The sequence below is a fragment of the Halichoerus grypus genome, chromosome 2 (assembly GCF_964656455.1).
Source record: "Halichoerus grypus chromosome 2, mHalGry1.hap1.1, whole genome shotgun sequence".
Classification (NCBI taxonomy): domain Eukaryota; kingdom Metazoa; phylum Chordata; class Mammalia; order Carnivora; family Phocidae; genus Halichoerus; species Halichoerus grypus.
Genome location: NC_135713.1, coordinates 112,013,671 through 112,039,123, shown reverse-complemented (window position 1 = coordinate 112,039,123; position 25,453 = coordinate 112,013,671). Strand labels below are relative to the sequence as shown.

The 25,453-nt window shown below is 37.4% G+C and overlaps 2 protein-coding genes across 5 annotated transcripts in view; one reads left to right on the top strand and one right to left on the bottom strand.

Annotated features, from left to right (window-relative positions):
* DHX29 (DExH-box helicase 29) overlaps positions 1-6,565 on the bottom strand; it is a 43,053-nt gene extending 36,488 nt beyond the window's left edge. The window contains exon 1 of one of the 4 annotated variants that reach the window (XM_078067320.1): positions 6,263-6,565. In XM_078067320.1, the coding sequence (XP_077923446.1) occupies positions 6,263-6,443 (181 nt within the window). In that variant the 5' untranslated portion in view covers positions 6,444-6,565. The remainder of the gene's footprint in view (positions 1-6,262) is intronic. The other 3 variants (XM_078067319.1, XM_078067318.1, XM_036065692.2) reach the window with 3 other exon arrangements.
* Positions 6,566-6,840: 275 nt separating this feature from the next.
* The window catches only part of MTREX (Mtr4 exosome RNA helicase), a 114,619-nt gene continuing 96,006 nt past the window's right edge, over positions 6,841-25,453 (top strand). Inside the window, exons 1-5 of the mRNA XM_036065696.2 lie at positions 6,841-7,017; positions 17,321-17,458; positions 18,801-18,867; positions 22,592-22,654; positions 23,783-23,895. Coding sequence (XP_035921589.1) covers positions 6,884-7,017; positions 17,321-17,458; positions 18,801-18,867; positions 22,592-22,654; positions 23,783-23,895 — 515 coding nt within the window. The 5' untranslated portion in view covers positions 6,841-6,883. The remainder of the gene's footprint in view (positions 7,018-17,320; positions 17,459-18,800; positions 18,868-22,591; positions 22,655-23,782; positions 23,896-25,453) is intronic.

The window sequence follows — 25,453 nt, the reverse complement described above, 5'->3', positions numbered from 1 at the left end:
TCTCTCCCACTCCCCCTGCTTGTGTTCCTCTCTCACTGTGTCTCTCTCTATCAAATAAATAAATAAAATCTTAAAAAAAAAAAAAAAAGACAACATTTTAGATTATGGAACTAGTTCTGATCTCACGGAGCCCCAGCCATCCTAAAATCTTATAATACCTACTTAGTCTACTCTTATATATCTCAAAATAAGGCATGTTTTTCTTTTTTTTTTACTTTAAGAGAGAAACCTAAACATTAAATTTAAAAGTTGCTTATTATGATTTTGAAGGTCAAGAACTTTGATCTTTGTTGACTTACAGGAGGGTATTCATTTTAAGATCCTAGTTAATATAATCAGGCATCTTAAAACAAAAGTTTTTGAGCATAACTATTTACATTTGGGCAGTCTGGACTAGAGACATTAGTGCTTCCCTGATTTATTTCTATGCTAGAGTTATATAGAAAGTACCCAAGGCTACCTAGAGTACATGAAAAGATAGTGACAATTCTGGCACAGTATGGTTAATTTCCTTATCTTTTAGTCTTAGACTTTAATCTTAGTAACCTTCCTCATCAACTCATGTCAATAGTCATAAATGAGAGGACCTATCGGTAGTCCTTAACCATTTCTGTGAGGTTTCATCAGTTGCAGTAAACTTGTTCACAAATTTAGCATACTAATTAGAGTTTACAAGTTCCCCAAATCATTGAGGGGACCCAATTATAACCCTTTTGGAAAAGGTACAGATGGATGAGCAGTTTATTACCAAGACTATACTGAGAAGCAGTTCAAGGTTGATGTGTTACTGAGAGAGGTAAAACTGTAAATTCCTTTATTATTATTTTTTTGTTTATAAAGACTGAAGCAAGCAGTAAGCTCTGAAGATAGCAATAAGCTCTCATTTGTCTCCTCCTATTGTCTCCTCCTACTATTCCACCTGAGATATCCAATGATACCACTTCTCTGAAGTCAGTTTATACTGTGAACTTCCAGAAGGCAAATAAAAGAAGAGCTGAGTCCCCAGAAAATCAGGAGAGGAATGTACACCAATACTGGTGCACATTCACTGGGTGTCAAAAAGTGTCCCTAAAAGTGGGTATGTTTTTATTTTAATCAATATGCTGAGGAAATGAAGCAACAATGAGATCTTGCCTCAGAAGTATCACCGATTGAATCAAGTAAACCAGTAAGGCCCTTTCTGTTTCAAATTCTTCTTAAAACATGTTCAATCAGCAAAATTTGAAGCTTTTTATGAGGCATTATCTATTACGAATATCTATTATTGTCCCTGGAGGCGTGCAGAGGCTACTAAAAAGACTGAACTTACTCAATTCCTTGAAACTGCTCTAATTTTCTATTGGGTGATTCTTTGGTCTCCTTTCCTGTCAGCTGCCAACTTTTCAGAATGTCAGTCTAACAGCTCCCTACCACCAGATTCAAATGTGTTACTTAAGAAAAATTTAAGGCACCAGAAGAAAACAGATATTCAACCATATAAATTAGTAACCCTATTTTCAAATGCAATTCTAAGTCAACAGGCCATGGTATAAAGATGGTTCCCATTCTTTTGCCAAGTAAGGTGCACAGGATTTATGAGCTACTTTCCTTGCTGGTTAAAGACCTTTTTCCATAAACTGTGGTTTTCCTTTTCACACAGAGTTACTGGAAATCTGACTGGAAGTAAGGATGTTAGTGTACCGCTAAGGCAAAAGTATTATGGATTTCAAATTTATAAATTATATTTCACAGAACACAATATATTATTGTCAAAAATATTAAAGTTGAAGTACAGGGGCGCCTAGGTGTGGCTCAGTCGTTAAGGGTCTGCCTTCAGCTCAGGTCATGATCCCGGGGTCCTGGGATCAAGCCCCACATTGGGCTCCCTGCTCAGCGGGAAGCCTGCTTCTCCCTCTCCCACTCCCCCTGCTTGTGTTCCCTCTCTCGCTGTGTCTCTCTCTGTCAAATAAATAAGATCTTTAAAAAAAAAAGTTGAAGCACAGAAAAAGTGATTTCCTCAAGATGACTCAACTAATAAAAAAAAAGCATCAGCCAAAAATCAATTCCTTATTGCCCAATACTCTTTCTTTCACAACATATTCCTTTTAAAATGTATTCCATTTTACATCACAGAGTGATTATAATGACCCACTATCACTAATACATTCACTTTGAGTTGCTAGTGCTGGTGACAGGTGCACTGAGATACTCTGGTTTCTTTCTGACCAATAGTATACAACCGCAAGGGGATCCGAACCAGCCAAGCGATCCAAACAGTGATAAATAAGACCCAGTCCTGGTCTTCATGGGGTAATTAAGCAACTAATTATCCAAATAAGCTCTGAAAGGGAGTACAGAGTATCTAGAGAACAGATGAGGATGAACAGATACAACCTGAGTAGTCAGGGTCTGTGAGGAAGTCCACACTGCCAGAACCACCTGACTAATCTGATCCTTTAAAAATGTAAACTAGCTAAAATCTCTCCTACATTTAATACCAACACTAGCCCCCTCTCATTCTACCCAGACACTTTTTTCTTGTTTTCTTGTAACATGCCAAGCTTACTCCCATCTTAGGGCCTTTGCCCTTGTCCCCTTAGCCTCATTCTGTCTCCAGATTTTCTAAGAGCTGGATGCTTCAAACCATCTCAGCATAGAAGTTTTCCTCAGGGAAGCATTCCCAGTTCTTTTTTTGACAGAGAGATAGAGCATGAAAGGGATGAGGGGTAGAAGGAGAAGCAGACTCCCCGCTGAGCAGGGAGCCTGATGTGGGGCTCGATCCCAAAACCCTCATGACCTGAGCCGAAGGCAGGCACTTAACTGACTGAGCCACCTGGGGACCCCAAGCCTTCCATGTTTTAAGCAAAAACAGACTCTACCACCCAATTTATTCTTTACCAAGTCACTGTTTTCTTTTTTTTTTTTTTTTTAAAGATTTTATTTATTTATTTGACAGCGAGAGACACAGCGAGAGAGGGAACACAAGCAGGGGGAGTGGGAGAGGGAGAAGCAGGCTTCCCGCGGAGCAGGGAGCCCGATGCGGGGCTCGATCCCAGGACCCTGGGATCATGACCTGAGCCGAAGGCAGATGCTTAACAACTGAGCCACCCAGGCGCCCCCCAAGTCACTGTTTTCTGCCCTTTGTCGCACTTTTTCTGTTTTATTTGGATGACCCTGAAAAATATTTATCACGGTTTTTATGAGTTCACTCATGACATTACTCCCCCTGTGTTCTTTGCCTCTTAGGATTTCAACTCTCAGCTAGCTTTAAGGATTTTCACACATACAAGCCTTACAGTCATTAGTTCTCTCTCCCAGCCAGTTCATGTGGTATTCCCAGTGCCTAAAATCTTGCCTGGCACACAGCAACAATTCAAAAATTATTTGATGAACAAATGAAATGAAAAAACAGGAGTGGAAGAATACTGAGAATTGTGCCAAGAGCCATTTCATGGCAGTAGTGATTCTCTACCTCTAGATGAGAGGACAATTTTGAGAAGTAACGCTATGTACAATGCCTCGAACTTTTGAAAAGATAAGAGATGAAGTGGACTAGAACAGTTACCCTTACATTAGCAACTACAGCAAGTTCAGAGATAATGTTTTTTCCCCCCAAAGTAGGCCTAACATATGATATAAAAAATACCCAAACAGAAAAAAAAGGAAAAACCATGTTGCAATATGTGTAGCAGAATTATTTTATATACACTGGTATACATATTTAGTTATAAAATATTTTCTACAAATTTAATAGACAACCCATTCATTCTCTCTCTGATTTCTTAGCCTTAATTCCTCTGAATTTCTACTTGCCTCTTATTCAAGAATATTTTTTAATGACTATATGCACAGGACTGAAACAGACACTGAGGTATATTAATACATATCCATGAAACAGTTCCTACCTCCTAAAATTTTGTAGGATATTTCCTCACATACAACAGGCAAGAACTAGACATCAAAAAGAATGATTCAAATAACAATGATAAATGAGCTGTGGATACAGAAGAATTCAAAAAGTAGTTGACATCTGGGATGAGTGTTACAGGATTTCGGAAGACAGTGTTTGGGATAGGTGGCATTCCATTAAGAGAAAATGGCAAGAATACAGGAGGAGAAAGTCAATAGCTGCATTTGGAACAATGAAAATACCCCAGATTTGCTGCTATAGGTGAATACAGGAATTAGTAAAAAGGCTGGAAAAAGGGTCTCAGGTGCTAGGTGAATGGTATGGACTTTATCACAAAGTCAGTGAAGATGTTGTGGAAGAAACTGAGAAGTGCTATGAACAAAGCAGAGTTTCTCCAAGATGAATCTGATGTTTGAATGCAGGACAAACTAGACGAGGAAAAATAACAGAGTTGGGGAGACCCATCAGAAGGCTTTGTTGGTACTCCAGGAATTCATGAGTGCCTAGACAGGTGTAAACAGCACAGAAGAAAAGTGAAAATGGTGTACGCAGAAGATAAATGAGTCAAGACTGAATGAAGCTGGGCAAGACATTACACATGAGGAAGAAAGGAAGGCATTAAAAGTAACTACTGACATTGGATAAAGAGGAATGTGGAAAAAAAAAAACAAGGAAATCAAAAAAGCTAGTGTGGGAAGAAAAGAGTAGTTTAGTATTAGTTGAGTTAAATTTGAGAGGCTTGCAAACGAGGGCCAAAAGGTCCAAGTAAATATAGAAATGGCTGATTTGGGATTAGAATAGAGACCAGGACTGGACAGATTGAGGAGTCATGTACAAAGGACAAGACAGAATTAGTAATGGAGTACTCTCCTAAAAAGGCTACAGAGAGAGAACTATACTGTCACAGACGAACACTTTTGGTGAGGGTCACATTTTGGAGCAGGAGGAATGGGAAGACAAAGATTAGAACAAATTATTAGAGAGTTGAAAGAATTCCGAGGAATATCAGGAAAAGAATGCAAAAGAGGCTGATTGAGAGTAAAGTGCTACAGAGTAACAGTCGAAGAGAAATTCTATGTATCTGTATTTATAGGCATTATAACTTTGTAGTTAAAAATATAATAAATTGTAGGCAGCAGCTCTTTCTGCCCAGGGGTCCCGTCCCCGTGCTTTAATAAAATCACCTTTTTGCAACAACAAAAAAAGTTATAATAAATTGCAGGGCAAAGAATTATTTATCCACCTTCTATGTGAAAGTTTGTTAAGAGCCAACTTCTTCAGTCTCATCCTCTCTTCAGCAATGCTTACATTCCAGGAGTACCTCAAAGACCCAAGCTCCTTCCTCACTGAAGATCTTTGTACATGGAGTTCCTTAACTCTGCCAAGAATACTACTCCCCCGTTCTTTACAAGGTTAACACATATTAGTCCTCCTGATCTCAGTTTAACTGTCTCTTTTTCTAAGAGACCATGTATGACCCCTCCTCCTCCCCGGTAAAAATTAGGTTACCTTGCTAAATTTTCTTCCTTAGCTTTTCTTTGTGGCACTTAAGTATGAAGCAGTGTCGGTATGATTATTTAATGCCTCTATCAGCCATTACATCAGCAAGGTCCATGAAAGGTGATGTGTCCATATTGCTCACCCCACCCATAACATCATGAAAGACACAGGGGTATCTGTATGCACAATAAATGTGTTGGACGAATATTTCAGTAAAAACTACAAGCAAACAAGCTAAGCAGAACAAAACAGAGTACACCTGTTCATCTTTTGGAATCAGTCGTAATAGGGGCCTGCTCATCTGTAGCCGGAATCAGCAATCCCTTGAGTTATCAAACCAAATTGCACAGTACGCCAAAACAGCATGGTTATGGTAAAACTCGGAGATAATTCCACAATAGATTATACCCATATTCGGTGTGTTAGTACTGAAATTCTTACTACAGATTTTTCCATAACACATGAAAACACTACACCCCGGCTGAAAATAAGAACAAATACAAAATGGGTCTGGCTCCAGATTAGGAACTCCACACCCTACCTCTGCATCAGCCTAGCTAGTTTAGGTGATGGCTCAAGACGGATCCCTGCTGAGACGGCAGCAAATGCAATTTTTATTCTGTTCTCGAAGAAGAAGGTGGGGGGTGTTAGGTGGGAGACGCCAGGCTGCAACAGGGCTACTGTCATAACTTGGGAAGCCCCAAAAGCTTACACTGACCTAGAACAAGGCCACCAGATAGGGAACTAGCAGCTCCAGGAGTGGGAGATAACAAATTTTGAGACCTAGGGCCCGCCCAGGTTGCGCTGGCTTCTCCCTCAGAACAGCAGCAGCTGCTCAGGGTGGAAAGCCCGGGGCACCGGGACCTTTCGTACCTTGCTTGACTCGGGGCTCCCGGGTGCTGGCAGCAGCGGCGGGGGGCGGCCTGGCCACGGACTTCTTGTTTTGGGCCTCCCCAAGGGCTGCGGCCTCGGCGGATTTGGCTCTGGAAGCAGACACTGCGGCCCGGACCGCCGCGGCTCCCGGCGCCTTGTGTTTCTTGTTCTTGCCGCCCATGTTAAAGCTGTGGCAAAGAATGCCCCCGGCGAGGTCCCGGAAAGACCGCAGCACCGCCTCCAAGTGCTCTTTACATTCCCCGGGTCCCACGCCACCACCCTGCGTCCTCCATCCGGGCTTCTCGGGCCTGGGCGACCGCTGCCTTGCAATTGGGCCGACTCACCACGGTTCCGCCTCCTCGCCGCCCTCTAGGTGCCTGCGGCGTGCCGGACCGTCTCGCCACTCTCCCTCTTTAAGTCAGGGAGCTGGCCGCGCAGTAGTGGTCGGAAAGGAAAAGGCTGAAGAGAAGAAGTCAGGGAAGAATTCTGGGGGATGGGGTTGTATGACTAGATTACTTTTGTCTCCTAAGGGCGACAGCTGAGGCTTCCCTTGGCGTCACCGTCGGTGCGCTCGCAGAGCATCGTGGGTAGGAGGGAGATTTGGTCTCCCAGCTCCGAAAGATGGCGGACGCTTTCGGGGATGAGCTGTTCAGCGTGTTCGAGGACGACTCGACCACCGCGCCCGGAACTAAAAAAGACAAGGAGAAAGAAAAGGGGAAATGGAAGGGGCTGCCGGGGTCTGCGGAAAAGGGCGGGTAAGGAAGATGTCGGGAGGTATTTTTTTTCTTTCTCTCTCCTCCACGTCGAGGGGAGAAAATACAACGTTCTTTTGTAGAGCATGAGCAACTGGAGGGTACAGCGAGTGGCGTCGGGAAGTGAAGGGGTTTGGGGAAAATGTTGAAGGAGGAGGAAGACTTTTGGTTTGGTGAATCGGTATTTTGGTGTTCCCCGGTGTCCGCAGGCAGCGTGAGCTCCTGCCACTGCAATTCCTTAACGCCTAGGTTGCTGACTGCCCTGGTGTGCGCCGTGGGGTCGGGACGGGAGGTAAGGTATTTCTTAGGTTTGTACCCCACAATATCTGGCACAGTCTTTAATAAATGAGATTAATGACCAGTTCAGTAAAGGGTTAAGAAGCTTAGAAAACGTGACTCGGATTGACTTGGTACCGGCAAACAGCAGCAGGAGAAAGAGAAATTTAATCTCCATGCTTTCGCGTTTTTTGCCCATATAAAGAACGTGAGAGTGCGTACTACTGGGGTTGTGAGGATCAAGTGAGATAATATACGTAAAGCACCTGACGGTGCTCAGCACGTAATACATTGTCAAATCTGGTTATCGTTGAGTTTACTAAGAAAATTTTTAAAAAACTTATCGGTTCCTAAACATATATATAGACTGATGAATAAAACTACCTTAAAGTGTACGGAATTGTTTATAGTAGAACAAGAAAATGTTAATACGTGAATTAAGACGATTCTAAATAAAAAAGTAAGACGATTCATTGTTTATCAACAAAATTTAATGTTGACTGGGGGAGATACCAGGAGAGTAAATTAAATTACACATGATTTTGCTCTCAAGGAATTTTTAGTCCTGATAAAGAGAACAGGTACATATTTTAAAAGTAGATGATTGAGATAAAATAAGTTGTGTATACAGTTAATTGCTATACAGGTTCAGTAAAGACATCTCTATTTGTGTCATTCAGGGAGCCTTACATGCAAGAGGAAATGATTTGTTACTCATGGGCAGTTTTTTTTTTTTTTTTTTACAAATTGGGATAGAGGAAATGTTTGCTTGGGACAACAAGAGATAAAACTGAGAATAAAAATTGGTTTTAGACTGTGAAGGATCTTGAATATCAAGCACGTTAATTTAAATTTCATTTTTAAACCCTGGTGCATAAGGTTTTTGTGGTCTTTTTTCCTAACTTGCTGATTGGGTAAGTAGAGTGGTAGTTTAGGAAAATTAACGTGGTAGTGGTTGTCAGAGTATATTGAAAGAGAAAAGACAATAAAATAAAAGTAAGAAAGCAAATTAAGGAAGTGTTCTAGCTTAGTTAGGAAACCAAAAGAATCTCAAGTTAGGAGGTGGCAGAAGGAAGGAAAAGGAAAGGTGCAAAATGTTGTGAAGAAAAGTGACAGGCCTTAACAATGGAATAGGCCAGAACAATGGAAAGGGAGCAAAAGAGAGATATTTTGAATTTGGATATCAGGGAGAAGAAATATAAGGAAATTTACAGGAGCTTTTGATTTGAAAATGAAATTAATTTGACTTGAGACAAAGTGAAGTTATAATAGTATATCCAGATGGAGGTGTCCAGTGGGCAATTTTAATTAGGTTTTGGGCAAACCTCAAAACTGGAAGTGTACGTTTGGATGTTGCTTGAATTGGTACTGCTTGAGTTGGAGATGCATTTGGGCAAGTACTGAAGACAAGGATTAGAGAAACAGAACAATCAGGAGTGTGAAGTGTCAGGTAAGTAGGAGTCAAGGTAGAAAAATAGTCTTTCTCATTGAGTTGGAAGGAGTTGGGAGAGTTTGGGGGGAACAATTCAGGGAAAATGAGAAAGGAGGACAGGTTCTTGCCTTTTTTTTTCCCCCCAAATAATAATTAATAGTTCCTATAGTTTGAATGGGCAACTGTGATGTGATGAAGACAATACACAAGTAATTTCCGACTTTAGTAAATACTGTGCTTCAAAATTACTAGGGTAAAATTAATTCACTTTGTATTGTACTAGTGGTAAGCAAGTGAAAGTTTGTAGGATACAAAAATTTAATTTACATTTTAATTTTACTAGGAAATAATGAACATTAGAGAAGGGAAATACATAAGAAAATATAGAACACTAGGGACTTAAGGGATTTTATTTACTAACATTTTTAGCTATGTGTGGTTTTAGGAAAAAATCCAGTTTGCCTGATTCCAACTATCACACTATGATAATTGTTATTCATATCATAATATGCATGATTTCTATCCAATTTAGGTAACATAGGGCAAATCGTGGAATTTAGAGAAACTTCTCGTGTATTTTATACTCTAGATCAAGTGGGTACTTTTTAAGAAACTTTATATTATGAAAATTGTTAATATGTGGCTAGGGTGTGGGAGAGCATGGAGAGAGAATAGTGTGAAGAACTCCATGTACCCATACCATCTTCAGTATCAAGTCAGGGTCAATCTATTCCTGCACCTCCCCCCCATTTTTTTTTTTAAATCAAATGCTATTCCTCATGTTATTTTTCCCTAAATATTTCAGTTGCATCTTATTGATAGTGACTTTTTTCTTAGCATGGTTATCATGCCGTTATTATACCCCAGAAAATTTACATGATTTCCTTAATATCATTGGAGATTTTGGAAATGTTATCTTGGTGGTGGTGGTGATTTAGGATACTCTAAATATGCCCCAATAAAGCTTAAAAAAAGATAAAAAAGAGTGCAAAGAAGTGCAACATACCAAATCATAAAAATCTATTCATCAAGAAACTAAACACATAATCATACACCCATGTTGGTCACCATTAGAAGTTCCTTAGGGCACAACTCATTTCTCTTCAAACTGATCAAGAATCAAGCATTTTCCTCCCTTTCTTCTATGAACCGTATTTCAGGGTAAACAGCTGATAGAATGTTCTTTTTTTATACATAGATTTGAGGTAATAAATGCAGAAAGGACAAAAATAGAAAAAAAATCACCATTTTGCTGGGGCGCCTGGGTGGCTGTCATTAAGCGTCTGCCTTTGGCTCAGGTCATGATCCCAGGGTCCTGGGATGGAGTCCAGAAAGAGATTTCTCCAGTTGGCTCAAAGGTATTTTATTGTACCTGGTTTATTTGAATCAGGATTCAGACAAAGCTCATACACTGTTTTGGTTGTTAAATCCCTTAAGTCTTATTCTACAGCAGTCTCCCTCTTTTTTTCTTATACCATTGATGTCTTTTGGAGGGATAGCTGAGATGAAGAGCCAGGTCCTTTGTCCTCTATAGTCTCTATAACCTGAATATGCTTTCTTATGCTGTTATTTAACTAGCTCTTATATCCTTAAGTATTTACTGTAAATTAGTCCTTATATCTAAAGCTTAACTGTCTAGTGTAATACCTACTATGCCCCCGTAGGTGTTACACACTTAAACTGTAGCTAGTCAGAATTGAGATGTGCCCTGAATATACAATACACACCAGATTTTGAAAACTTAATGTAAAAAAATGCAAACTACCCCATTAATTTTTATCTTGATATTGAATTGAGAGTATTTTTTATGTATTGGATTAAATGAAATAAATTAAAACTGATTTTAGTGCTTTTAATATGGTTAGAAATTTAAAATTACATGTAAAGTTTGCATTGTATGTGTATATATCAGACAGTGCTGATAATAGAGAGTTAATTAGATTCAGGTTCAGTTTAGATAGGAATAATTCACAATGCTGCTGTGTACTTCAATTGCATTACATCATGAGACATGTAGTTTTTAAGATGGATGAGTGGGTTAAAATAGATGAGCCTTATCCCTCTTCAGCTTTTCACATGATGGCTTTAGCATGATTGTTGCCTTGCTCCATTATTTCTGTGGTGGTTGGCAAAATGGTGATTTTTTTTTTTTTTAAAGATTTTATTTATTTATTTGACAGAGAGTTAGCAGAGCAGGAACACAAGGAGGGGGAGTGGGAGAGGGAGAAGCAGGCTTCCCGCTGAGCAGGGAGCCCGATTAGGGGCTCCATCCCAGGACCCTGAGATCATGACCTGAGCCGAAGGCAGATGCTTAATGACAGCCACCCAGGCGCCCCAGTAAAATGGTGATTTTTTTTTCTATTTTTGTCCTTTCTGCATTTATTACCTCAAATCTATGTATAAAAAAAGAACATTCTATCAGCTGTTTACCCTGAAATACGGTTCATAGAAGAAAGGGAGGAAAATGCTTGATTCTTGATCAGTTTGAAGAGAAATGAGTTGTGCCCTAAGGAACTTCTAATGGTGACCAACATGGGTGTATGATTATGTATTTAGTTTCTTGATGAATGGATTTTTATAATTTGGTATGTTGCACTCCTTTGCACTCTTTTTTCTTTATCTTTTTTTAAGCTTTATTGGGGTATATTTAAAGTATCCTAAATCACCACCACAATCAAGATAACATTTCCAAGATCTCCAGAAATGCTGCATGCCTTTTTGTAATGCATGGCTCTCTCCAACCCTGCTTCCAGGCAACCCCTGATCTTTTTGGCACTGGAGAACAGCTTGCATTTTCTAGAGTTCAATTTAAATGGAATACTGCAGTGTATATTCCTTTTTTTGCCTGGTTTCTTATATTCAGTGCTTTGGAGATTCACTCAGTTTACATACATGTTTATACCTTCATCTTTTGACGGACACTTGAGTCTTTTGTGTTAGTATTTTTGATACTCCTACCAGTGAGAACTCTTTAAATTGGTTCTTTTGACAAGCTTAGTCAGCCTTTGATAGCTTTTGTGCTTTTTGGCAAAAGATTTTCTAGACTCATAGTATACATTTTCAGTCCCAAACCTGGAATCTGATCTCTCCAAAGGGTGTCTAGTTCCTTATAGTGGGAAATGTTATTTGGTGCTTAGCATGCTCATTGTGTCAGGATTTCATTGCTTTTAGGCCTTTAGAGTGGAAGGAACTGGGGAATCACTGTTATTAGAAAAAATAAAGTTCATACTGACTGATGATATAATTAATATTACAGGGTTTTAATTTGGCTTTGATTTTGATAATTGTATCCTTTTTTTTTGCTGAAAATCTTCATACCTAATGATAATTACATAATTAGACTTTGTGTTCTTATAATAGTTAAAAAATAACAATACATAGTAGTATTGCCATTCAGAATAGAATATTGAATAGTTAGTGGTTCTAGTAGGTGGTTCTTTTTGTCCTTAGAAAAAAATACATCACACTGACAGTGAAAATACTCTTTAGTAGTTCCTTTTCTAAATGTTTATGCTAAAAATTTGATACCTATTGTGTTCATTTGTTTCAGTTTATTTTCTGCTTTTAAGGATTGCTAAGAATTGAATTTTTTTTTTTTTTTAAGATTTTATTTATTTATTTGACACAGAGAGAGAGAGAGACAGCCAGAGAGGGAACACAAGTGGGGGAGTGGGAGAGGGAGAAGCAGACTCCCCACTGAGCAGGGAGCCCAACATGGGGCTTGATCCCAGGACCCTGGGATCATGACCCGAACCGAAGGCAGACGCTTAACGACTGAGCCACCCAGGCACCCCTAAGAATTTAATTTTTAAGACATTATGTAAAACATTATTATTTTACAGTTCCAAAATCAGAAGTATAAAACAGTACATTCTTGCTTTTACCTTTGTGTCTTCTGCCCTGTTCTTTCCTCCCCTTGAGTTTTTGGTTTCTTTTCATTATTTCTTTCTGAAAATGCACATGTGCACGTGCATGTCTGTGTCTGTCTTCTCCACTCATTCTTCATCAGGGCACCTGGGTGGCTCAGTCGTTAAGCGTCTGCCTCGGCTCAGGTCATGATCCCAGGGTCCTGGGATCGAGCCCCACATCAGGCTCCCTGCTCCGCGGCAAGCCTGCTTCTCCCTCTCCCACTCCCCCTGCTTGTGTTCCTGCTCTCACTGTCTCTCTCTCTCTGTCAAATAAATAAATAAAATCTTTAAAAAAAAAAAAACAACAAAACTGTTCTTCATCATTTTTCACTTAACATGACGAAATAGACATAGTTCCACATTAGCATATAGAGCTCTTTCTTTTTTATACCTGCATGGTTGTAATTCCTTATGTGGATGTAATGTAGTTTATTCCATCAGTATTCTTTTAATAGACATTGGGTTATTTTCAGTTTTTTACTATTACAAATAGCCTTGTACATGTTTGTCTTTTTTTTAATTTTTTATTTTTTAAGATTTTATTTATTTATTTGACAGAGAGAGACACAGCGAGAGAGGGAACACAGCAGGGGGAGTGGGAGAAGGAGGCTTCCCACCTGAGCAGGGACCCCGATGCAGGGCTCAATCCCAGGACCTTGGGGTCATGACCTGAGCCGAAGGCAGACACTTAACGACTGAGCCACCCAGGCGCCCCTTTCCTTTTTGATTTTTAAAATTATTTTGGCATTTTTTCTTTGGGATAGATTCCTACAAGTGGAATTACGAGGTTAAGGGGTAAATGTATGTCATTTTGCTAGGTGTTGGCCAAATTCTTCTTCACAGGAGAGGCACCGTTTTGTGTTTTCAACAGTGTGGCAGGCAGAATGGTGCCTCTCTCTCCTCCCCCACAGTGAGGTCCGTGTCTCAATCCCAAGAACAAGAATCAGAATTAGAAAATTAACACTGATAGTTTTGTTATCTAATCTACAGACTTACTCATGTTTTGCCAATTGCTTTAATATCCTATATAAGCAAAGGATTCTGTATGTCTAGAAATAACATTTTCATGCAGTTTCAGTAAATCAAAAACTTACTCTTCTGGGTACTTACTTGACTGGCTCACTCATTAGAGTGTGCGACTCTTGATCACAGGGTTTTAAGTTCAAGCTTAAAATCTGGGTGTAGAGATTACTTTTAAAAAATAAAATCTTGGGCGCCTGGGTGGCTCAGATGGTTAAGCGTCTGCCTTCGGCTCAGGTCATGATCTCAGGGTCCTGGGATCGAGTCCCACATCGGGCTCCCTGCTCCTTGGGAGCCTGCTTCTCCCTCTGCCTCTCTCTCTCTCTCTCTCTCTCTGTCTCTCATGAATAAATAAATGAAATCTTTTAAAAAAATAAAATTAAAATAAAATCTTGAGAAAAATAATAAACTTACTCTTAAAGAGTAAACTTGTTATCTATGACACTTTATTTCCATCCTTCTGTTTAACTCAGGTGTTTCAAGTGTGCAAGTTCCACATGTGACATACATACCAAGCTATAAGAGAAATAAATAATTGGAGACCTAAAAGTCTAACATACAGTAATGAATAGTATAGGTCTTCTGAAGGAAAGTGTTCTACTATAAATTTAGGTTTTAAGTTTCTCAGAGTTACACGAACTAAATTTTTTTGTTTTATGGTTGTCACCAGCTGCTAGTAAGTTTTAATTGTAATGGTTTTATTGATGCTTAGTAATTCAAGGATAGAATAGTAGAATGTTAGAACTAGAGGAATCTTAGGTATCTTCCAAATGTATTACTTTACTGAGGCCCAAGGAAATTGATGGCTTGTCCAACTGATATTCACATAAGTAGTCGGCAGCAAATATGGGACAAGAGTAAACACCTTTCCAACTAAATTGGTAGTAATAGGATTTACAAATTTCAGGTTTTGCTAAGCGTCAAAGAAGGAGCTTTGTTATGGAAAGATTGTTAAAGCATACAGATCGTTACTATTTGTTACTCTTTTAAAAAAAAACTTTTTAAGTAAAACATAAGAAGAGAAATATAAAAATCCATAAGCTGAATTTTCATAAAATGAACATACTGATGTAACCCTCATTTGAGACAAAAAATAGAATATTTCAGACATCCTTCTTTTCCCCCCAAAAAGTGACTATCCTGATAACATACTAGTTTTTTTCTGTTTGTGAATATTATGTAAATGGAATCATTCAGAATATATACCTTTGTGTCTGACTTTGGCTTAGCATTGTTCATGAAATTCATGATGGTAGCTATCTCAAGTTGAATGCAGAAAGAGATGCAAACTCCAGATGCATTCTCTTAAGACAGACATTAAAGAGATTTGTAAAAATAAAAAACAATGCCGCTCTTCTCATTTTGAAAATACTTTTTATCAAGTGTTATTTATGTTAATATTATGGTTTTGTTATTGCTATTTTAAAATGAAATAAGTAAAGAGGGGTGCCTGGGTGGCTCAGTTGGTTAGCGTCTGCCTTCGGCTCAGGTCATGATCCCAGGGTCCTGGGATCGAGCCCTACATCGGGCTCCCTGCTCAGCGGGAAGCCTGCTTCTCCCTCTCCTACTCCCCCTGCTTGTGTTCCCTCTCTCGCTGTGTCTTTCTTCTGTCAAATAAATAAATAAAATCTTTAAAAAAAAATAAAATGAAATAAGTAAATATTTTAAAAAATTCTCAATTTTATTATACCTGTAGGTATAACTACATAAACAAAATACTTTGAAATCCTCCATCATTTTTAAGACTTGTAAAGAATTCAGAATTCAAAAATTTGAGAGCCACTGATTCAGTGTAGTCTAATTTATTTTCCCTGTAATTATTTTGAGCTTATTTTCATATGCTTATTGGCCATTTGGATATCCTCTTTTGTAAAATGCCTGTTCAAGTCTTTATTGTCATTTATTTATTTATTTTTAAATTTGTAATCTCCACCCCCTGTATTTTATTTAGATATATGGCTTTTGTCAGTTATATGTGGTTCAGATGTCGTCTACTCTTTGTGTTGCCCCTTTACTCTCTTAATGATATCTTTTGATTAACAAAAATTCTTAGTTTTTTTTTTTTTTTTAAAGATTTTATTTATTTATTTATCAGAGAGAGAGAGAGAGAGAGAGCACAAGCAGGGGGGAGCGGCAGGCAGAGGGAGAAGCAGGCTCCCTCCTGAGCAGGGAGCCCGATGCGGGACTTGATCCCAGGACCCTGAGATCATGACCTGAGCCGAAGGCAGAGGCTTAACCAACTGAGCCACCCAGGCGTCCCCAAAAATTCTTAGTTTTAATGCACTCCAATTTATCAGACTTAATTTTTTGTTAATAATTCTATGTCCTATTTAGTAAAACATGAAAATACTCTTGTTTTATCTTCTAGAGGCTTTGTTGTTTCACCTTTCATAATTAGATCTAAAATCCACATGTAATTGTTTAATGTAACAAGCATGTAGGTCAGATTGAATTCCTGTCTGGATATCTAGTCCACTAATACCATTCATTGTCACTACTTTTGACCAATGAATCCAACCACAAAGAAAAAATTTTCTCTTTAATAGTAATATCATGGGACAAGCAAAAGCATTGAATTTTTATTGAAGTTGCTCATGTAAATAAATGTTTAACATTGTTTTAATTTATAATTTTTAAAAGTATGATGTTAATTATGTTAATGTGAGCTGTAGAATATTTTTAAAGCAAAATTTACAAGAAAATAATGAAATGTCAAGAGTACTGTTCAGTTTTTTTAAATTTTATTTTATTATGTTATGTTAGTCACCATTCATTACATCATTAGTTTTTGATATAGTGTTTCATGATTCATTGTTTGCATATAACACCCAGTGCTCCATTCAGTTCGTGCCCTCCTTACTACCCATCACCAGGCTAACCCATCCCCCCACCCCCTCCCCTCTAAAACCCTCAGTTTGTTTCTCAGAGTCCATAGTCTCTCATGGTTCATCTCCCCCTCCAATTTCCCCCCCTTCATTTTTTCCTTCCTACTATTTTCTTTTTTTTTTTTTTTAAACATATAATGTATTATTTGTTTCAGAGGTACAGGTCTGTGATTCATCAGTCTTACACAATTCACAGCGCTCACCATAGCACATACCCTCCCCAATGTCTGTCACCCAGCCACCCCATCCCTCTCACCCCCCACCACTCCAGCAAACCTCAGTTTGTTTCCTGAGATTAAGAATTCCTCGTATCAGTGAGATCATACGATACTTGTCTTTCTCTGATTGACTTGTTTTGCTTAGCATAATACCCTCTAGTTCTATCCACGTCGTTGCAAATGGCAAGATTTCGTGTGGGTTTTTTTTTTTTTTGATGGCTGCATAATATTCCATTGTATATATATATACCACCTCTTCTTTATCCATTCATCTGTTGATGGACATCTTGGCTCTTTCCATAGTTTGGCTATTGTGGACATTGCTGCTATAAACATTGGGGTGCATGTACCTCTTTGGATCACTATATTTGTATCTTTGGGGTAAATACCCAGTAGTACTGTTCAGTTTTATTAGGGTATTCTGGGCTTTAGCTAGTTTTGATTTGTAACATCTGCTTGCATGACTTTCTATAAATGGCATCTATTATACATGGAATAATAATTTATAAAATCACTGGAAGGAAGAACTAATACTGCAGAATTGATTCTAAACCATTTATGTTTCAGGAAACGTTTTGATGGTAAATTGCAATCAGAGTCAACTAATATTGGAAAATCCAAGAGAGATGCAGATTTTGAGGGCACAGATGAACCCATTTTTGGAAAGAAGCCTAGGGTGGAAGAATCAGTAACTGAAGATTTAAGGTACTATTTCCATTGTCATAAATGTTAGTAACTCTTAAATTAGATGGTTGCATGAAATCTGGAAAATTACTTATATGTTGCTACTTTATAAAAAGTATTTGTTGAATTGAAGAAATGAAGAAAAATATTTTTTAGTTATATTCATACAAAAATATAGAATATCTGTCTAAGTTTGGGGAAATGGAAGAGAATATAGAAAAGATTTATCTTTTACTATTTTAGAACCCAACTTTGAGAAAGAATCCTGAAGCCTGATTTTTTTTTTTAAAGAAAAATACGCCCACATTTCCTTTATTTGTTAATCTCCCAAGAAGAGGATCACTGAGAGTAGAATAAATGGAAAGAATAAAACAGACCCAATGAAAAGTATAAGTGAGAAGGAATATTAAGAGGAATATTAAGAGGAATTCTTACATGTTGCAGTAGAGTGGCTATGAATCTCAAGACTGCTATCGGTGAGGGAGACCCATGGATATCGGTGACTGAAATAGCTGGTATTTTCTCTTCTAGAAGAGAAATAGAATTTGATACCACTTACTTAGGTTGACCTGTTTGTTATTGCGGTGATGAATCTTCACAGCTTTGTTTCTCTCTTCTTCTTATGCCATATTTTGGCTTGGCACTACCATGAAGAATTTACTCTTTCTGTGAATTTTTTAAACCAGTTAGCTGTTGTAGCTAGCAAATAGCTACTATTAATGGTGGTAGATGTGTCACTGAAATATTTCAGATGCACGGTTTTCCAAAGCTAGTGGAATAGGTTACAATATAATATTGGCAATTTAAAATCATTGTTGCTTATTGTAGTAACCCTTGGGTTTTGTCCAAAGTGTGATTTTTCTTCAGTTTATCCACAGTCCTGTCCTTTTCAGAGTCTAAACAGAACCTAGATAAGAACTTAGGATTTTAAAGAGAATAGGGAACACTTCTATAAATTATAGCAACGTCTTTATTAAGCTAGTTTATTTTGTACTCTCTATCATGTAATGGTTTTTATAACCAGCTTCATGTTTTGAAGTAGTGACAATGCTTTGGAGGGGTGCTTTTTTTTTTTTTTTTTTTAATAGTTACGGGGAACTAAGCTGGTACGGTTCTTTAAATAATCCACTTGGCATCTGTACTCTATTTGTAAATATAGATGTTAACTGATTATTTTGAATTCTCAGCATAGATTTGAGTAATTGGAAAAATTTTTTGAATATTAATAGCAAATTTTTTCCAATTTTAATACTGATAATTGGGCAGTGTCATTTTCCTTAACAGTGCAGACTGGAGGCTTATTATCTAATTATAGAAAAATAATTTATTTTAACGTAACTTCAATAATTTTTTTTTTTTTAAGTTTGGCAGACTTGATGCCCAGAGTCAAGGTACAATCTGTTGAAACTGTCGAAGGGTGTACACATGAGGTAAGCACAAAGAATATATAGAAAGTTGGTGTTATCATTGGGAGTTTGCTTTTGGCTGTCTGGTATGATCATTAGCAAGCAGTTTAGTCTTAGGGACTTTGGAAACAATATTAGTTCCTATGGGGTATATAGTCCAGTGGAAGGAGCTGGGGCTTTGTATTCTAAACTGAACTCAGATCTTGACACAGCATTTTATCTAACTACAGTCTTAGATTAATTTCTTAACCTTTTTGACATTGTTTTTTTAATTTTTAAATTTGGAATAATGTGATTTACCTCATGGGGCGGTTGTGAAGATTATAGAAGAAAATTAGCATAAGGGACCTGGCACAGAGTAGATGTTCGGTACTCCTGAAGTCAAGTAACAGTGCCATTTTACAGGTCACATGCTTTTTCATTTCTTCATCTTGTTAAATGATATGTTGCCATTTCATTATTCGCCAGAAGGTGGTAGTCTCTGATAGCTTTAGTAACCCTTTAGAAGTAAGAATTTATAAACATTAAGGACATGAGGGAACTGTAACACAGTTACTAAGCCTTCTGTCTTTACAATATGACCTTAGAAGTTATTATTGCAAGAAATTGGTAAGTCTTATTAAAAGTCTTTATTGAGTGAGCAAAATAATTCCAAATTGAGAAAAATGGCTTTTGATAGGCATTTAGAATAGACATTAGAACCTTGTTTTTAAAATACCTGTTCTTGGGGTGCCTGGGTGGCTCAGCATCTGCCTTTGGCTTGGGTCATGATCCCAGGGATCTGGAATTAAGCCCCACGTCAGGCTCCCTGCTCAGCGGGGAGTATGCTTCTCCCTCTCCCTCTGCCTCTCTCCCCAGCTTGTACTCTCTCTCAAATAAATAAATAAAAACTTAAAAAAAATTTAAAAAAGTAAAATACCTGTTCTTCTGCACTTGTTTTCATAAGTTCTTTTATGTTCCTTTAGAATAGCACTTAACTTGGCATTTGTAATACCCATTTGATCATTCATTCAGTACTTATGTTAGACCCTATTCAAAGCTCTGGTCTTAAAAAGATAGCAAGGGGGCACAAAATTTGCTCTTTAGAGGTCAAAAGTTCTTTCTTTCCTTCACAATTCTCTGCAATCCCTCCTCTGTCACTTCTCACTTTTTGCAGCTAACTTTACCTTTTACTTCCTTTAGAGGCTTGAGGGTATCAAGTTGGAGTGTCCTCTGTTTATAACCTCCTTTGCCATGCCTATCTACACCTGTCACATCCACTCAAAGGAAAAGGCAATGCTAAGGAGGCTTGTTTTGCCAGTGTTCTTGGTTGTAACTTATCTTGCTTTCACAAAGACTTAGATCATTCCATTTTCCCTTGACTATTTCTAGCGTCGAATCTCTTCTCTATTTGCCCTTTCCTATCAGCATATGAATATTCAGAAGCTTCTTTTATTCTGGGTTGCTTTACAGCCACTATGTTGTTGTGGGGTTTTTTCCCCCCATTTTGTAGTTTTTAATTCAGTATATATCTTTTGAATGTTGGGAACATTGTATTATTCACTGAGTATAAAGAGATAAAAGAGATGTGGTCCCTTTTCAGAATTACTTTTGACTGCTCTGCTAGGAAAATCCCTGCTAGACTTTCTAACTTGCCATTCATTTTTAAATATACTGCAATTAGATTTCTTCTCCATTTCTTCCAAACTGCTGTGGCAAAAATCACCAGTGACTATGTGGTAGGTTTATTTGACTCTTGATCGTTTTGCTGGTTTTCTATTTTTCTGACTCCTTAGTGTCTGTCCTGTCATATGTTTGTCTTACCCAGACTGTTTTCAGAAAATAAAAACAAAAACTCTTCGATTCTCGTACATGTGAAAACACAATCTATTGTTCTTTCTTCTGTTAAATCTTAGAGAAGTTAAAATCTTAATTGCTCCCCACTGATGTTCTTTGTTCATGTCATAGAAAGTACCAGGAGAGATGTGAGAGGGTCACTCAGCTCATCAGATACAGCACTATAAGTTGATCATATTTGATGGGAATCATACCATGATCTGGGGTCTAGGCTTCAGATTTCTAGATCTAGAAATTTGATTTTGTCAGTTTACCAAGGGTTGTGCTTTGTTGGATAGACTCACTTTGATCATATTCGTAAGAGATGGAGGTATACAAAAGCATGACATTTCCTGAAATTTAGGATAAGTAGTTGTCTAACAAACTACCTGGGAATCGGAAACTATTTAGAAGTTTCTTAGAATCCTAATAAAGGGGAAATATAGGATTAAGGGAAAGACTAATGAAAACTATTCTGTCCCCTGGAAGTATTCATTCATTAGTAAAAACACTTGGTAATTTACTCTTTCTTAATGTGTGCAGGATAAAATACCAAATTCTAACTCTTGCCTCCCCTTTATGATTCCATTTAGAATGTCACATTTCTTCTAACACATTCATTATACTGGGTATTATTCGTTAGGTTTCATAATTTACTAAATTTCACTTTTCTTAATTATAATCAGGGTCTACTTAGTCCTTTTTTTTTTTTTAAAGATTTTATTTGTTTATTCGACAGAGACACAGTGAGAGAGAGAACAGAAGCAGGGGGAGTGGGGGAGGGAGAAGCACGCCCCCCGCCGAGCAGGGAGCCTGATATGGGGCTCAATCCCAGCACCCTGGGACCATGACCTGAGCTGAAGGCAGACGCTTATCAACTGAGCCACCCAGGCACCCCCTACTTATTAGTCTTTTTTGAAATACTACCCACATATTGTGATTATAATGTGATTATAATGTGATTATATGTATATTTATATATGTGGGTGATTGTAAAATCACACAGTGATTTTGAACTGCACAGGTCAACTTAAAAGTAGGTAGTTTTTTATAAATACAGTACTATAAATGTGTTTTTCTCTTCCTTAGGATTTTCTTAATTATAGTCTTTTCTCTAGCTTAGTTTATCTTAAGAATATAGTATATATATAAAATATGTATTAACTATGTCATCAGTAAGGCTTCTGGTTAACCGTAGGCTACTAATAGGTAAATTTTGGGGGAATCAAAAGTTACACATGGATTTTCGACTGTGCAGAGAGGGGCTGGGGGAAGTTGTTGCCCCAAATCCTGTCTTGTTCAAGGGTCAGCTATAATCAAGTTGGAAATTTACCCACAATCTCTTAGTATTTCTAAGATGGGTAATTTCATGTAATACTTGCTTATTGAAGTATTGTTCCTATAAATTATTTCTAATCTTTGTGTGTACTTTATTTTGCCCCTCTGGATTTATATACTAAATGGTTTAATTCTTGGGAATTTAGATACATTATGAACTGCTCTCCGGATCTTAATTTTCACTGGAGGAAAATAAATTTTCTGTTTTAGGAAATAGTATTTTATTCTGCATAGTTTTCTTTCATAGAGGAACATCCTTTTTATGTCCATTCAGCTTTTTTGAGCTTTCATTAGTATCAGGCTGTGGAAAATACAAGGATAGCTAGGATAGGTCCTAGACCTTAATAAACACAATTTCTTCAGGAAGATAAACTTAAAAGGTTTTAATTACATTACCGTTAGATAAACACAGGTAGAGGTTTTTTTATTATTCTAGCTTTAGTACTTGTTCTTAAAGGAAGTTATTTAATTTTACAGTGTCTAAGACTGTATCGAACACTATCCCTTGTATTTTTCAAACTGTCATTAATTATGGAGTGTTGAATGTATCAGTTCTCCAAATAGTAAGTTGGTGTTTTTTTTTTTTTAACATCAGGTTGCCCTTCCTGCAGATGAAGATTATTTACCACTTAAACCTCGAGTTGGAAAAGCTGCAAAGGTCTGTACGTTAGACAATACAGTTTGTACAGTTCTGTGTCTCTTTTCTAAAAATCTTAAAGATAAACTCTTTTATTTATTTTTTTTTAAAGTTTTTTTTGTTTATTTATTTGACAGAGACACAGCGAGAGAGGGAACACAAGCAGGGGGAGCAGGAGAGGGAGAAGCAGGCTTCTTGCCGAGCAGGGAGTCCGATGCGGGGCTCAAACCCAGGACCCTGGGATCATGACCTGAGACAAAGGCAGACACTTAATGACTGAGCCACCCAGGAGCCCCTTAGATAAACTCTTTCAAATGAGTGTATATACCAGTGTATATAAACCAAGAAGAAGCCACCTGAAGTCAAGTATAATAAGAAGCAAATCAGTAAATAGCCATGATAAAAAAAAAGCATCGTGTGATGAGATTTTTAAAAATGAAAGTAATGATTTTCCACCTTTTTAAAGAATCAAATGAAAATTATCAGCCTTTGTCTAGGAAAAAAGCATGTGTACGATAAGTTATACATACAGTTTTGGGAGTTTAACAAACTTCTAATGAAACTTAAACTCTAATGCTTGTATTAAATGGATTTTGAAGTTCTGAAAGAACTGAAATGATTAATAGAAATTTTCCAAATCATATTTTCTTTAAATGAAGAAGGTAGAATGGTGGAGTAAGTATGAAATCTTTAAAGTCTAGTAGATGTGTATTATTCTGCCTCTGCTGAGTGAACTTAAGTGAGGGACTTTGCTTTTCAGAGCTTCAGAGTTCCCATCTGTGAAAGGAAAGAATACCTATTTTAGGGGTTGTTGTGAAGGTTAGTAATAATAATATATGGAAAATGTGTTGCACAGTGCCTACCACAAAACATGTTGATAAATGGTAATGTTACTGTATTGTAACTAATATAATGTGTGTATTAGCAAAGTTAATTGAAAGATTATAGACAGCAGAACTAACTTCTTTGCTGTTTAGTTAAAGGTGTTTTTTTACTCTTCCTAATTTTCTCTATTGGGTGGTGTATTTCCTAAATAGAATCATAAAGAAATGCTCCCAGAATGCTTCTGGGGGTAGCATCTCTTGATTTTAAGTGTGTTCTGATATGGTATGATAATTTTCATGCAGATGTATTATTTTCTTTTTATAGGAATACCCGTTCATTCTTGATGCTTTTCAAAGAGAAGCCATTCAGTGTGTTGATAATAATCAGTCTGTTTTAGTATCTGCACATACATCAGCAGGAAAAACTGTATGCGCTGAGTGAGTAGCTTTTCTGTTTAAAGGAGATTTTAGGTCTGTTAATATTTGCTTTATATATGTAGGTGTTCCTTTGTTGGCTTACAATCTTACATCCTCTTGTTGGAGTGACACTTTTATTATTATGTAATGTTGTTCTTTATCTCTTATTATAGTCTTTGTTTTAAAGTCTATTTTGTCTGATAGAAGTATAGTTTCCCCAGCTTTCTTTTGGTTTCCATTTGCTTGGAATATCCTTTTCCATTCCTTCACTTTCAGTCTGTGTGTGTCCTTACCATCTGAAGTGAGTCTCTTTAGGTAGCATGTAGTTGAGTGTGTTTTTTAATCCATTCAGCCACTCTGTCTTTTTATTGGAGAATATAGTCTGTCTACATTTAAAGTAATTACTAATAGGTATATACCTATTGCCATTTTGTTAATTGTTTTCTGGATGTCTTATGCTCCTCTGTCCCATTCTTTCCTTGTTCTCCTTCTGCTTTTTAAATGAAATTTTTTAAAACAACTGTTTCTTATTTCACCCTTTAAAAGTTTAAGTTTTTCTGTTTGATTTCTGTAAATAAAGACACTTTTCCTTTTTTCTTTTTAATTTAAATACTTTTAATGTCTTTCCTTATTGCACTGGTTAGAACATGCAGTACAATGTTGAGTAGAAGTGATGAGAGAGGACATCTTTGCCATGTTCCTGATACTAAGTCTTTCATCAGCATGCTGTTATCTGTAGGTGTTTCATAGATGCCTTTTATTAACTTGAAGACATTCCCTTCCTTCTATTCCAAGTTTGCATGTAGTTGTGTATGTGTGTATATATATGCATACAGAATATTTAGCTATTGTATTTTGTCAAATGCTTTTTTTTTTTTGTTACTATGATGAAGACATTAATTTTCAAATAATAAACCACCCTAAGATAAACCCTGCAAGGTTGTGATATATAAAACCCTATTAATAAACCACAATATTGTGATTGATAAGAAATACATATTTGGTCATCAGAATGACCAGATATATATTTCATGTATTTATTTGGTCTTCATCCATGGTTCCTGAGTCACGGTTCCTAAAACCCTTGGAATTTCATGTAATAAGAGCAATAAAGGTGTCTTTTGTTAGGTTAATGATGTCACTTTTGGATGTAGCCAGGAGAACCACCTGTGTGATAAAAGGGTTGGAACTTTTAGTTCCACCAACCCTCTCGCCTGACCTCTAGGGAGGATAGATGGAAGAGGCCTGGGGGTTGAATCAACCAATGGCCAATGACTTAGTCATGACTATGTAGTGAAGCTTCCATAAAAACCCAAAAGGCCTCAGGTTGGTGAGCTTCCAGGTTGGGGAACATGTGCAGATGTTCCTGGAACAGATGTTCTGGAAGACTGTGCACCTGGATAGGAAGGGCATGGGAGCTCTTTGTCTTTTCCCCATTTTCTTCATCTGGTTGTTGATTTATAGCCTTTAATATACTGATAAATGTTAAGTGTTTCCTGAGTTTGGTGAGCCACTCTAGCAAAATGCTCTATACCAAGAAGGAAGTTGTTGGAACCTTCGATCTGAAGCCAGTTGGTCA